The following is a 14,349-nucleotide window of genomic DNA, read 5'->3' as shown; positions in this document are numbered from 1 at the left end:
TGCTTCGCTGACTCCTGTGCTGGCTGGTTTGTGAGGGAGTTGGTGGGTTTGTTTAGTTTCCCCGGTTGTGCTATTGCTGACGGGGTTCACTTGGAATCTGCTGCGACAGCGCTTGGGTTGCGGCCGCTCTGACTTTCACTTCTCACCACCTCGTTGTGCATTGGTCAGTGGGTGGTGAGCAACTGTATCATAATTGTATCATACTGTATGATATGTTTTATTTTTTATGTTTTTAACTATTTAATAGTTCTATTTGTCTATATGAATTTATATTCAATTATTAAATAGTTCTTATCTCAATTTTATGAGCTTCCTTGTCCTTTTCCCCCCCCAATTCTCCCCCTAGCCAGAGTTAAACCACGACAGCCCATTCAAGTGCCATTCTGGCATGAAAATCTGAGGCAGATTCAGAATTTTACATTTCATCTTATTTTGGCTGTAAAGCACTGACATGTGGAACAGAGTGTTTCAAGCAAAAATTAAAGAAAGGCTTTACCTGAGGTTGATTTTCATCTGCTTTAGTTGCTAAAACACAGAAGTCCCCGTAAGTTGTTATGGAAATCAAGCTCTTGACATATTTCACGTACTTCTCATTGTTTTTTGTGTCCCAAAAGACCACACAGTTTTCTGGACGATCAGGTCGGGTATACGCATAAACAACCGTGTTGGAGCAGTAACCCCACTGCCAAGAGACAATGTTGAGAAAACCTATCAGGAATTGTAACAACTCAATAATAAATTGTTCATGGCTATGAAAGGAAGTGTTTATTTCATATACACAATCAGGATACAATATTCTTTACCTGACAAGTGATGAACTGAATTATTAAAGTATGTCAACACAGCTCCAGTGACAAGTTATCTGCATAATATTAAACTAGCAAAAGAAGCCTTCCCATCAGGCAGAACAGGCTATTGCAAGCAGAGTTGGAAGATCAACCTGAAAATGTGACAAGATCTCACTTCCCCTTGTTTCTTCTGCAGGTACCCACTGTGGTGATGGGTTTTGCCATGACATTGCTTGCTCTATGACTACTGATCTGAAAAACTAAAGTTCATTTCCTAAGGGAAATATAATAAACACCTCAAACAGTACAATTCCCAAAGCAGACAAAAATATGTAATTATAACAGAGCACTATCATAACTCATATAACCTCTTCCATACTAGCAACATTATAAAAACCCTCTCTTCCCCCCAGAATACAATTATTAATGTAAAAAGTAGGAGAAAGAAAAAAGACAGAAGAAATAGAATACATCCAAACACTGTAAAAACCATGAAGATGTGTTTTATTACATTCAACTGATTTAAGTCACAGACATTAAATAATGAAAATACTTTCTAACAAAGCAGAATCAGAAAATATCTCAGAAATGGGGTGAAGCTGGCAAGCAAATGAGATATAAAGCAACCCACTTAAGGATGAAGATGCAGTTGTAGAAAAATTAATAGACCTGTCTGCACCAGCACTTACTAGAGAGAAAGGAAAAAGCTTGTTAGAGAGCTGGCCAGAAGGGTTCCCACACTCTATAGGGAATTAAACAAACTAAAGTATTAGCAAAAGAACTTCCACAATAGATCTATAAACTGAATGGTGATGAATTGTTAGAACCCAATGTTTTTCACTCAAATAACAGTTCTACAGGAATTCAAACACAATGCTGTGGAGTAGGCAGAGGTAAAAAGCACTGATTCTGGGAATTACAAATCAGTAAATCCAGCTTTCACACAAGGTAAAGATTAAAAATATATATATAATAATAATGGAATTAGATTGACATGGCTAAATACAACACACTGGACAGTCATCATGTTTTTGGCCCCAGAAGTTGTACCTCATTTACTTACTGTCATCTCTTATCTTTCACAGAGGCAACAGGCATGCAACTGAAGATGGCCCAACTGGTATGACCGACTTGGATTTTCAATAAAATCCAGCTCATTTTGGACACAGGAAGAAAAGATAAGAAGTATTGGACTAAAGGCAGTTTTTGACAACCAAGAGCACTACCCACAGGATCCTTCCCGGAGATGCAAACTGGAACTTATGCTACCCTGAATATTCAAAATTTATACAAAAGGAGTAAATTATGAGGTAGTAAGTCAGTAAACTGTAAATCATATTTGTCAAATCTAAAAGTAATTTCAGGAAGTAGCAAAGGACCCCAGAGTATTGGATGATGACGACGAAGTAAAATCCAACATAGATTTGAACAAGGTAATATACACCAGAAGAAATGTAAGTATACTATAGACCTATAGTATTACAACTCCAAAAAGATATCATGTAAACTACGAATAGTTTAAAAAACCTCAACTCAATTCATAGTTGAAACCAAATACAGGAAACCAGGTTATTCAGTAGATTGGTAACGTGACACTAACACTTCATCTTCAGGTCATTAATTCCAATCCAGCCTGAATTAATGGTAGCTTTGCATCACTAACATTTAATGACTGTCAGCTTCTAGCATATCCAGGTTTCTTAAAAGGGAGTTATTGATACATCAGAAAGAGCACAGTGGTAGTAATGTGTATTATTTATTGAAGGACAACACACATTATTCACCATAAAAATATGCAACATTGAAACTGAGTATACTACCAACAGGTTAAGAACTTATTTGCTGCAGAAATAAATTAATTTGTGCACATCCTTTTCCACTTTAAATACATAAGAGAAAAAACAAAAAGAGCTGACACATGCAGTTTCTAAAACTAAGGTTTCAAGATATGATTAATTGGCAAACTGTGCCAGATCTTGAAATACACAAGGTCTCATAAATATTGATGAGTTTAAGAAAAAGCTGTAAGCCTGCGTTCCAGCTGTTACACATTTCCCAGAATAAACACTAGGTAGCACTTCCTGCAAGACTAATTTTCAGCTCAGATTTCCAAAGTCTCTTCCAGCAGATTTATAACAAACTATGCGAGATGACCTCCTAGAGATTTGTGTTTGTAACTCCCTGAACAACGATTTTTGTTTTCATCACTAAGCAGAGCAATACATTTCAGTATAGCTGCACTACTTTCCTCACATTACGCTCTCTTTAATCACAGTGGTTATACTCCTGTGATCGGTTTGTGTGGCAGGGGGGTTGGTACCAGGAGAGAGACCACAGGGATGGCTCCTATGAGGAGCTGCTAGAAGCTTCCCTGGCTCCAAAACTGGACCCGCCTCTGGCCCAGGCTGAGCAAACTAGTGCCTCTGTGACTAACATATTTAAGAGGGGAAAACAAAGAAACCTGGAGCAGACAGAGTAGGAGAGGAGTAAGATGGGGCAGAGACCAGGCAGACACAGAGGTCAGTGCAGAATGCAGGGAGAAGGAGCCCAGAGCAGAGGTCCCCCTGCAGCCATGGTGAGAGGGCAGGCTGTGCCCTGCAGCCATGGAGGGTCACGGGAGAGCAGAGTCCCGAGGTCCCCACACGGGAGCAGGCAGCTATGCCCAAAGAGCCTGTGACTCCATGGGAAGCCCATGCTGGAGCAGGCTGCTCCTGAAAGATGGCACCCTGTGGAAGGGACCCACTCTGCAGCAGTTCATGAAGAACTGCAGTGCCTGGGAAGGACTGACATTGGAGCAGTTCATGAAGGACTGTCTCCCGTGGGAGGGATGCCACGCTGGAACGGGGCAGAGTGTGGGGATCCTTCCTCTGAGGAGGAAGAAGCAGCAGAGACAATGTGTGATGGGCTAACCACATTCTCCTTTCCTCATCTCCCTGTGCCATTTGGGGGGAGGAAGTAGAGAAACTGGGAGCAAAGCTGAAGCTGGAAGAAAGAAGGGGTAGGGGAAGGTGATTTTAAGATCTGGTTTTGTCTTTCATTGTCCTGCTCTGATTTGATTGGTAACTAAATTGATTTTTCTTCCCCAGATCAAGTCTGTTTTGCCCATGACCACAACTGGTGAATGATCCCTCCCTGTCTTTGTCTGAACACGAGTCTTTCCTTTTATTTTCTCTTCTCCATCCCAGAAGTGGCAGCAGAGACAATGTGTGATGGGCTAACCACATTCTCCTTTCCTCATCTCCCTGTGCCATTTGGGAGGAGGAAGTAGAGCTGGGACTAAACTACAACAACACTGATGAGTACTGAACATATCCTGTGCTGAGAGGAAAAGTATACAATACAGTACACTGGACAGTACAGTATTCACTACTTTTTGTTAAACTGTAAATTTAAAGCGTAATAGTCCTACCTCATTAAAACAAAGAAAAAAACAAAACTCAAGGTGGCAGACAAGATAAAACATTAGAATTAGCTGAATACACACTTGTAAAAGGTATATTGAGAACTGAAATATAAGTAGGAAGCATACCTGTCAGGTTGCATTCATTTCTACTGTTAAGGTTTGTACACAACTATCCTGGTTCAAACTAACAATTCGCCACCAAAAAAATGACAGTAGAAGTAAGGCTCAAACAATTCCCACTGTGTCACTTAGCCCGCTCAGTTTAACCAAACAGCACACACTTGTAAAAGGTATATTGAGAACTGAAATATAAGTAGGAAGCATACCTGTCAGGTTGCATTCATTTCTACTGTTAAGGTTTGTACACAACTATCCTGGTTCAAACTAACAATTCGCCACCAAAAAAATGACAGTAGAAGTAAGGCTCAAACAATTCCCACTGTGTCACTTAGCCCGCTCAGTTTAACCAAACAGCAATGAAAACACCCTTACCTACTGACAGCTTCAATTACAACCATATTTAGAATCATGCCCGTTTCTGTTAATATTAACAAAGCATACGTTTCCTCATTATGAAAATAAAATCACAAATCTGTTAGGAAAGCAATGCCTTTCCATCACCAGGACAGACACTCACACTCCACTAAAACTTCAAGTCAGTAGTGTTGATCAAACAGTAATCCTAAATTGAGCATTGATTTATGTGTTAGAGAAAGCTACTTTTTCATCCATTCACAAAGAGGAAAACAATAGGAAACTCATTAATACAATTAAGCGCCACGTTACTACATACCTTGTAATCTGGACGAATGTTTGCAAAATATATGTAAGAATCAACAGCTAGTGCAATTTTCAGACCACTTCCCTCCCAAGACAGGGCCGATATCTGTTTCCCAGGAACTTTCAGTGTGCGCAAGTGCTTGTTTAAAACAAGGAAAGAAAAAGATTCTAAAGGTATCTTAGGAAAACCACTCAAAAATACGTAACCAACGGTTTCGACAGCTGATGAAAAGCAATCATAGATCTTCTTTACAGTACCCATAATGACTCCCAAATTATGATGCACACACAAACGAAGTGGGAGATATTTAACATGCATTAACCGTAAAGTGCTCATTTGCCTCAATTCCTGTTTTTTGTCAGTGAAAATAAAACCAGAACTCTTGACAGTTCAAACTAACAAATATAAGTAATACCTGGAGAATGACAGTGTAACATTTTTCTTTTGGCTGGCAATTTGAATCACCTTTGTAATTTCAGTCACTACTAAAATAAACACACCAATCGTACTGATACCTGGACACATCTCAGAAGTGCCATCGATGCTGCAAGTGTATTAGCCAGTTGATGCACAACAGCTGGCAGATTAGCTATGTGTTTTTATTTCTTGAACTCTGTCAGGATGCATACAGTCAATCAGCTGCAGAGGTACACGAACTGCAATGGGACAATGGACATCTTCCTCTTGTCCCTTTCAAAAAGCCTAAGGCAGGCATTTAGTTGTCCATTTACAATTTAAGAGTTAGCAAAAAAATACACTTTCCATCTTTTTTTTTTTTTTGTATCTTGTGTTAGAGAATTTGAAGTTGAATGAAAGAAACAATTGGGAAAAAAGTTTTTTTAAAAAATAACCTTAGTCCCATAGAGCACTTTTGTAGGAAGCTTTTTGTTTTCAAATAATACAGATGTATGTAATAAAAGATAGGTTACTGTACTATTTATTGTAAGATTTTGAATAATCTTCAGTTTTAAAAAAAAATGGAACTTTTTACTGACAGAACACTGAAACTTATGTTTAGATCTGATTTTCTTTTTGAGGGCATAACTTGGTGCCTAAATAAACTGTTATCAATGAACTTACACAGTTCAGTACACATTGCATGCCTTTCACCAGATGTAAATACCAAGTCCAAATACTGGTTACACATAGTTCACAGAAGATACCATTTTCCAAAAAGTTCGGTTCATACCTGAGTATCAGAACTAGTAAAACACAGTCCTAAAATCTAAAGAATTTACTTCTAAACTCTAGATACAGAAACAGGAGTACCTGTTGCAGTTCATCTGAAGGACATCAGCAATCAGAGACATAACATTATTGCCAAAACCTTGGGTTCCATTTAATATTTTCATTTAATTAATACTTACATTTAATACTTTCAACTATGGAAACCCCTACAGATGGTGTTGAATTGTGAGCCCTTTCACAGCACAATCTAATGAAGATTAGAAAGTTTATCTTTTCTGAGCCATTGCGTTTACTGATACCAGATGCTGTCTTCTCAGGTTTACTGACTCCATAAAAACAGAGGGGAGCATTCACTGCCTTATTTAGAACTCCTAATGTAGAGATCCTTAGGTCTCTTACACAGCCAGTGGAGAACGACAAGTACTTCCAGATCCGGTACACAGATGTTAAGTGAGCATCTCAACTGAGCGTTCCAAAATGCTTATTGACTAGTCAGAACTCAGGTACCTGAATTAGGTGTTCACAGTTAGACACTATACAGACACCATCATTTAGTGGTTTGTGACGTGATCAGATTTGCACACTGGGCTACCTACAAACGCCTACATTTCGGCATCCAAATTCCACCAGTGATGACCATGTATACTAAGACACAAAAGCATTTAAGTTACATAAGTATAATAAATATTTTTACCTCACCAAACGGAGTATAGAACTGCACAATGTTCACATCTTTATCTTGAGAAGCTGCTTTTAGGGAGCCTGCCACTGCCAATACGCTTCCACAGTGGTTCCACTGAATACATACTACATTCATACCAGTGTCAATCAAAACAGGATCTAGTTTTTAAGAAATAAAGGTTCAGAATATAAACGCAAGTCAAGGCTTTGGGACAAGAGTAGGTCAGCAATCAGCAGCCCACATTTGGTACCTACTGTGGTCATTCTCATCTCTCATTATCTGGCATCTTCCATTGTCGTAACAGACAGCAAGACAAGGACAATTGGGTTCAACGTAGCCTTCTGTACCATGATACCAATGTATTCCAGCAATACTGAATGCTCCACTTAAGTTCACCAAACAACTCAGTTTCATTTTCACCTGGACAAGAACGGTTTATTATTTAAAGTCATATGCAAAATGCTATTTAGAAGAAAAAATAATTGTTAAATTTATAATCTAATACTTTGCAAGAGACCCTGTCTATGCAAATTTTTTTTTCCTCTCCCAAGAAATACTTTCACATTCTCAAAGTTTTAGAAGTTTGAAAAACTCTTATTCAAAACCAGATCAGACATATAAAAATACATATTTCAACTACAAAGAAGTATGTTAATGTTGGCATTTTAATTCTTCAAAAAGTAACTTAAAAACAAAGGGGGGGAAAACGCCACACTACAAACAAAACAAACCACCACACACACAAGGAACCCCACTGGAACTTTGGAAAAAAAAGATCCACACCATTCCTAGCCACAAAATACTTTATAGTTTTTTGGTTTTTTGTTTGTTTGTTTGTTTAAAAAAACTTTTTGTCAGTTTTTTCATTATAAAAGTCTCTTGGATAATATGTTAAAATAATTGGGAAAAAGAAGTGCCCAAGTTAGAACACCAGTTAAGGCGGGTTTATTTTTATAACAGTTAGCCCTGTACATGGGGTAACAGAGGTAAGGGCTTTTCCTTAAAAGATAAGTGTGCACCTGGATCACTTCGAGGAGGGGGACCAGGTAACTTACAGAAGGGAAGGAGAGTGCACAAGCACACAGACTGTTGATAAAAGGGGGGCGGGGGGATTCACAGCTTCTTTAAAGAATTTCAGTCATTTACAACATGTGCTAGAAACACCATGACTCACACAGTGGGGAGAAACAAACAGTGGGGGGCTAGAGAAAAGCAAATGGGGACAGGAAAATTCACCGTAATAGGCATCTAAAAGTCAAGAACATGATTCCAAATGCACTGCTCTTTTCAAAGTCAGCATTTTACTTCTGTTTAGCATTTTTGTCATAGTCATATTCCAATATTCCACGTAAGTAGATAAAAATAAGTAAACTGAAGTTGTAGGAATGCAGCAATATTATAGTTACTTCCTTTCTTTTTTTCCCACCCATTACCAGGTTTTCTCTGAAACATGTAGCATGCATTATGTAATAAAGGGTGACAGAGGCAACAGGAAAATAAGCTACTTGTTCTAAAATCACACTAGTACTTTTAACATGAGCTTCATTTAATTAGTCTCACCATACCCACTTTTACATTTTCATTAACTACTGCAAGGCAAAAAGGCATTAGTACAAGTTATATTTACTTAGCTACCAAGTAAGAAATGTTTATAATAAAAAGCTGCAGCTGCATAAAACTTGAAGAAAAACTTTGTTCACAGACTTTGTCCAGTTCTCAGCACTGAAGGCCACCAGCTAAACAAACAAGTATCAAATAAATTAAGAGGAAGTTAAATTTTAATGCCTGAAGTCAATTCCCTTATTATACCACCATGAACTTACAATAAAGTTTCCCTGATTGTCATAAATGTGAATCTCTCCATTTGCCATTCCAAAGAGTAAAACTTTGCTGTCAGAGGACCAGGCCACGTGGCACAGGTGGGTACCTTTCAAGTCTTTTCCCCAGATGCGATTGCCTGAAACACAACATTTTTTGTACTTAATAAGCATATCACTAAATTTAAAATAGGATTGTTACCAATGAAAAAACTGAAACAGCTAAAGAAAGTTGAAGCAACAATTAGAAAGTAACTATTAACTGTATTTATCCAGAGAAACAGTAACTATGTACATAATATTGAAAACAAAAGCTATGTAATGCCACAACAATTAGAGCTTAGATTTTACCATCCACTGATCCGACAATCACAGCTCCATCTGCATATACAATACAAATCTTCTGTCCATCAGCATTCCAGCTCATACTCCGAACCACTGATTTATTTCTATTGTTAATCATCTCTTCATACCAGGCACCTATTAGGAGTGAAGAAATTAGTTCTACTTCTGATTTGATAATCCTCCAGTGGATTCAAGGTACACACTAATCACTGAATTCAAAGAGTAAAATTGCTCGCAATTAAAAAGATAGGCAAATAGGATTATAATGACATTTCTTAGCAGTATGAATTCCTGAAGTTGTTAAAAAAAAACAAATAAAACATAATAGACACACAGAAAGTTACCAAGCAATCAATTAGGTTTTCGGTGAAACAGACAAACCTGAGAATGGTCTGCTTATAAGTAAAGATGAGAGAGTGGGTTCCATACAGACTCTGGAATGTAATATACAGCTAGAAGCTACAGAAGCAGTAAGTTCTGGAAAGGAGTTAAAACCGCAGTTGTTCTGCCCTTTCAGTAAAACTCTAGTCAGACTATGCTATAGTGTCCCCAGACTGCACAGCCATAATTATTGTGAAACCCAGTGTTCAGATGTGAGCCACCTATTTCCAAAAAGAACCTGACAAATGAGGAATCGGACAGGGGAGCCAAAATCCAAGAGCGGCCCTACAGGAAGGGATCTCTGCTTACATCAGAACTGACAAGAACACACTAGGAAACAACTGGTTTTGATAGGAATATGTATTAAGGAATTTACTGGTTCTTTTCCAAAACTAAGAGATGATTTATGTTACAGTAGCCACCATACATCCGGCAGAAAAACTAATCAAGTGATATTCTTTAGTCCTTAAATGAGAAGCTGAGCTGAGATTTTATTTGTTTCCATTTTTCATTAAACAAGAATTGCCAAGAGAAAAAGAAAACCCTTTATTTTCTTTTTCTTTCGCACATGTGTTGGAAAGTGGTTATTTGGACTGAGTTTTTCCGGCTTTCAAATGAATTTAAGTGTACCAAAGAAGTACATGCATGTGTGAAAAAGTCAAGAACAGTAAATGCCAATTACAGCACCACACTGATTAGTCATATTACTTCACTGCCTTAATTAAAAAATCCTAAAGATTGTTTTTATGCAAGTATTCAATTGATGTTCTAAGCAGGGTTGCTAAGTAGCTGTAGTTCTTCCAGTATGTCTGTGCTTGATGCACTTTGCTGAACTACTTAAATATTACAATGATACCCAAAACAGAACCTACGCAGAGAAGCACTGGGGGTTTTTTGTTTGTTTTTGTCCAAGATACTATTTTCCTCCGAGGGAATAAAGTAACAGAAACAAGAAAATAAGAAATTTAGCCATATGCTTGGTAACTGCTCTAAGAGCTGATATCTTCTCCCAAGGTAGTTCTGCAGGAGAGATGCATTTTTATATCCAACTACACTATGAAAAATGTTGACAAGTATTACAGTAAAAAGTTGGAAATGGTTTTAAACATATTTTAAGCTTTACAGTCTGCAAAATAAAAAGTCTGAAAAAGGATAGTTTAAATTACTGGGGAAAAAAGAAAAGAAAAAAAAACATTCTCACAACATGAAACATTATCCCATCTCAAGTTTGACCTGTAGAATACCTTTATAGAGCATCCACACAATGATGAGTCCATTTTGATCACTGGTAGTCAGTTTTTGATACTGTTCATTCCATGTCACCACTTGCACAGAACCTAGAAAATTATACACATTTTTTTATTGACACCACGTAAATAAGTTAATAAAATCCACCACATCCAACTTAATCGACCCGGAGCTTTTCAGAAATCTGCACTGCTGACTTTGATTTAGGTTTAGGCATTCTTTCTGCATCACTCGTTCCCTCTTTTAAAATTCTGCTAAATGGCTCCTTTTGCTCCCGTATTCACCCACTTGAGTAACTTCCTCTCCAAATTCTGCTCAGACTATTGCTTCCATACGCAAAACCCAAACCACAGTTCTGCGGTTTCTGACCGACTCCGACTTGTTAGGCTGGGAAGCTGACAAAACACTACTGCGAGAAAGAGAGAAACCAAAATCTCTTATGACAGTAGTTTGATCCTCAGTAGTGCTGCACTTTTAAAACAAAATCTCCCTCACAATAACCAAAAAAAGGGCACTCGACACACAGATCCTTCAGGTCCTCACCTCTCATATGGGATCCTACTCAAGTATTTGACTTGAAACTATCTGCAAACCATTTCTAAGCAGCATCTTATATCCTCAGCTCAAAACTGCATCACACCTTTTCATCCTCTCACCCCTGGTCATCCATTTCCTCTGTATCCTTTCCATTTTTCAACATTTCAGTCACAAACTTTGTTAACAGATGAAAACAAAGATATCCTGAATGTCAGGGATTTTTGAAGGTAACAGTAACCTATTTCAGAATTGAAGACAACCATTTAAAATATCCACTAAATCATTTTTTCAATTATATTTAACCAGGCCCCTAAAATAACCTGTTGGCAGGTTTCAACTGCAAATCCTCACAGAAAGACCATTTGTTTAAATAGTGTACAGATTTTAGCATTCTCTTCATATCCCATTGTCCCCTGATGATGACCATGTAACATTTCTCATACAGGAGTTTAATTCCTCCCAGTGTAATGTCCCTGCATTCAGTTTTTACTTTCACTATCCTTCTCTAGCCCATTTTCTAACCTCTCTAAAACTACTATACTACAGTCTGCATTCGTACACGTTCTGTAATTTGTCACTAAAGGGAAAATGAAGATAGATTCAAGCAATCAGGTTTACTGAACTAACTTTGATTTCTGCAGAAGAAAGTGTAAAGCTACAATAACTCGTAAGCAAATCTCAGACACGATCAAAAAAACCCAGGCTTACCCACGTGTGTCACTAAAAAAGAAACGTTTCAGATGGCTTTTAGCCTCATTTCACCCTTATAGAGTTTAAAACTTCATTTAAAAAGTGTAAGACAAAATTACTCTCCCCCACCCTTTTTTTTTTTTTAAAAACCACAGTAAAACAACATTATTTCTTCAACTCAGCAATTCTAGCTTCAACTGCTAATCAATTCAGATTTTCTCTTCTGCTTTAAATTATTCTTTATCTGACATCTACTAAAACGGTATGTAAACAAATGCATGGGAGCAAAGGACAGTGATTTTTTAATGTAAATTTGTAAAAATATATTCCAGTCTCATGATTAACACTTCCAAACTGACCATGCTGAAAACAGAGATAGCAAGTATTATACCAGTAGCACTCCATGGTTAAAAAAAAAGTCCCTGTGTTAATGTAAACACATAAAACAGCATCATCCACTTAAACAGAAATTAACTCCTCCTCAGGATAATGAATGGGGACCAAATAATTCAGGAAAAGCAAAACTTGTGGTAACACAAAACACAGGTTAGGCTGGAATCTCAAAGTTCACAGACTTAACCTTGCAAAATCCACAAGCAAACTTCAGATTGTAACAGGCAGAGCACAGCTCGGTTTGTGCAGCATGCACGCTGCATCATGCATACCATATCAGCCAGGAGAATGGAGGTAAGGCTAGATCCCTTTCATTCTCAACCCAGTAATCCACCCAAAGATCATAAAAGACTGACTGTAGGTCTTTCATCAGATAACTTGGTAAAAAAAGACAGCCAAGCTGTTACATACTTGAGCTGAAGACTGATAATCTCTATTTCCAGTTTATAATAAAAAGTTATAGCAACATTTCTCTATCAACTTCACAAAATCTTGTCCTTTTTTTTATTCTAACCAAAAATACATTAAATGCTCAGAGGCACTTACCACTATGACCTTCAAGGGTTTGATTCACAGAAAGATTGCTAGGAGCTGCAAGTCCCTTTATTTTTGCTTCATCTAAAATAACAAAAATAGCTGTAAAATAAACCTAATGAAGCATATACATTACTGTGTCTCTATCAATGCTGCAGCTCCAAACACTATTTCCGTAGACAAAATTATTCACCTAAAGGTACATTAAATTTTAACTGAAAGATGAATTTTCCACCCATCAGTTCAAAGTGTTTGCTAGTCACACGTGCCATCCAAATTCATGTATTCTTTATATGAAGACCAGTTTTTCAGGAAAAAAAAAAAAGAACACAACAAAACCAACAAAATAACCTAACAACCATGACAATCAGATTTTGTTACATGCTGAAAAAGATTTAAAGTAATTCAAAAATAAATTCAATTTTACTTTTCTTGGAATATACTTATTAAAAAAATACTCAACTATGTAAAATAATTAAGATGGTAGAGAACATTCAAACAAAATCAAGAAAAAATGAAGTAAGTTCCAAAGTAAACTGGAAGACTATACAAAAATAGTAAGAATGAAATATATGCCCTGAAAAAAAGAAAAAGCACTGATGAAATCTTCAGACCTAACAGAAAAATTACTTTTGTGCCATGTAAGATGAGCTGGAAGAAAACTTTTCAAAAGAAAGTGACAGTACATTTGATGTTTTAGCAAATGCACAACTACCTACGTACTGATTTAAAACACATGCAATACTGTCAAGTAACTTGTGGAAGGATTCACTTTCAGATTCTGAAATGTGGTGGATTTCGTTCTTTAAAAAAAAAAAAAGAAAAAAAAAGTCTCATTTACCTGTCTGTGTTTCTAATTTTAAAACTTTTAGTAACCCATCCTCTCCACCACAGGCTATGAAACCTTGATCCTTATTCCAAGAAATACATCTTAAGCGAACATTACCAGGAATGGCAATCTGAAAAAGAAATATTTTGTATCTATATAGTAGAAGAATCATGTTTTATTTTAAATAAAATTAATTTTAAAATACTGTATTTGAACCTCAAAGACACCTATGACGGCTCACAAAAATAATTTTATCAACAGACTAGAATACGCAAAAAGAGACAGGAGACAATGTAGAATTACAAGCACTATTGAAACTGCAACACGACACTTGAGGAAAGGGAAACCTAACAGGTGAGTAAAGTTGGCATCTTCAAATGTGTGCAGAGAAGGTGCCACGAGCAACAAAACAGGTGAGCAGGATCACAGAGGGCTTTGCCACGAGCTGGTCTCCAGCCGAAGTGCTACGTCCAAAGTCTCCTGGGGGACGAGTTACTCGGGAGACAGCCGCACGCCGGAGAAAGGCCGAGGCCCAAGGCCAAGCCGACAGCGAGCAGGCAGGACAGCGCTCTGTGCAGGGACCGAGCCCACGGCCGCACCACCAGCGCCAGTAAGGCCGCAGCGGCGGAAGGCAGCCCGAGGGTCCCTCCAGCGCCCCGAGGCCTCCGCGCTCCCAATCCCGGGGCCTCCCGGTTGAGGCGTGGGAACGAGAACTGCCCCGCGGGCCGCCTGT

At 37.8% G+C, this 14,349-nt stretch overlaps 1 protein-coding gene across 1 annotated transcript in view; it reads right to left on the bottom strand.

The window, feature by feature from the left end:
* The window catches only part of LOC104513221 (WD repeat-containing protein 35-like), a gene marked incomplete at its 3' end in the record, with an annotated part of 16,637 nt that extends 2,849 nt beyond the window's left edge, over nt 1–13,788 (bottom strand). The window contains exons 1-9 of the mRNA XM_010156506.1: nt 13,629–13,788; nt 12,800–12,871; nt 10,630–10,722; nt 9,011–9,139; nt 8,666–8,799; nt 7,097–7,262; nt 6,855–7,000; nt 4,985–5,110; nt 497–682 (exon numbers count right to left, since the gene is read on the bottom strand). Coding sequence (XP_010154808.1) covers nt 497–682; nt 4,985–5,110; nt 6,855–7,000; nt 7,097–7,262; nt 8,666–8,799; nt 9,011–9,139; nt 10,630–10,722; nt 12,800–12,871; nt 13,629–13,788 — 1,212 coding nt within the window. The remainder of the gene's footprint in view (nt 1–496; nt 683–4,984; nt 5,111–6,854; nt 7,001–7,096; nt 7,263–8,665; nt 8,800–9,010; nt 9,140–10,629; nt 10,723–12,799; nt 12,872–13,628) is intronic.
* Between the last annotated feature and the right edge of the window lie 561 nt (nt 13,789–14,349).

This window comes from Eurypyga helias, unplaced genomic scaffold (genome assembly GCF_000690775.1).
Source record: "Eurypyga helias isolate BGI_N326 unplaced genomic scaffold, ASM69077v1 scaffold5440, whole genome shotgun sequence".
NCBI lineage: Eukaryota > Metazoa > Chordata > Aves > Eurypygiformes > Eurypygidae > Eurypyga > Eurypyga helias.
This window is presented reverse-complemented; position numbering and strand designations above follow the sequence as displayed.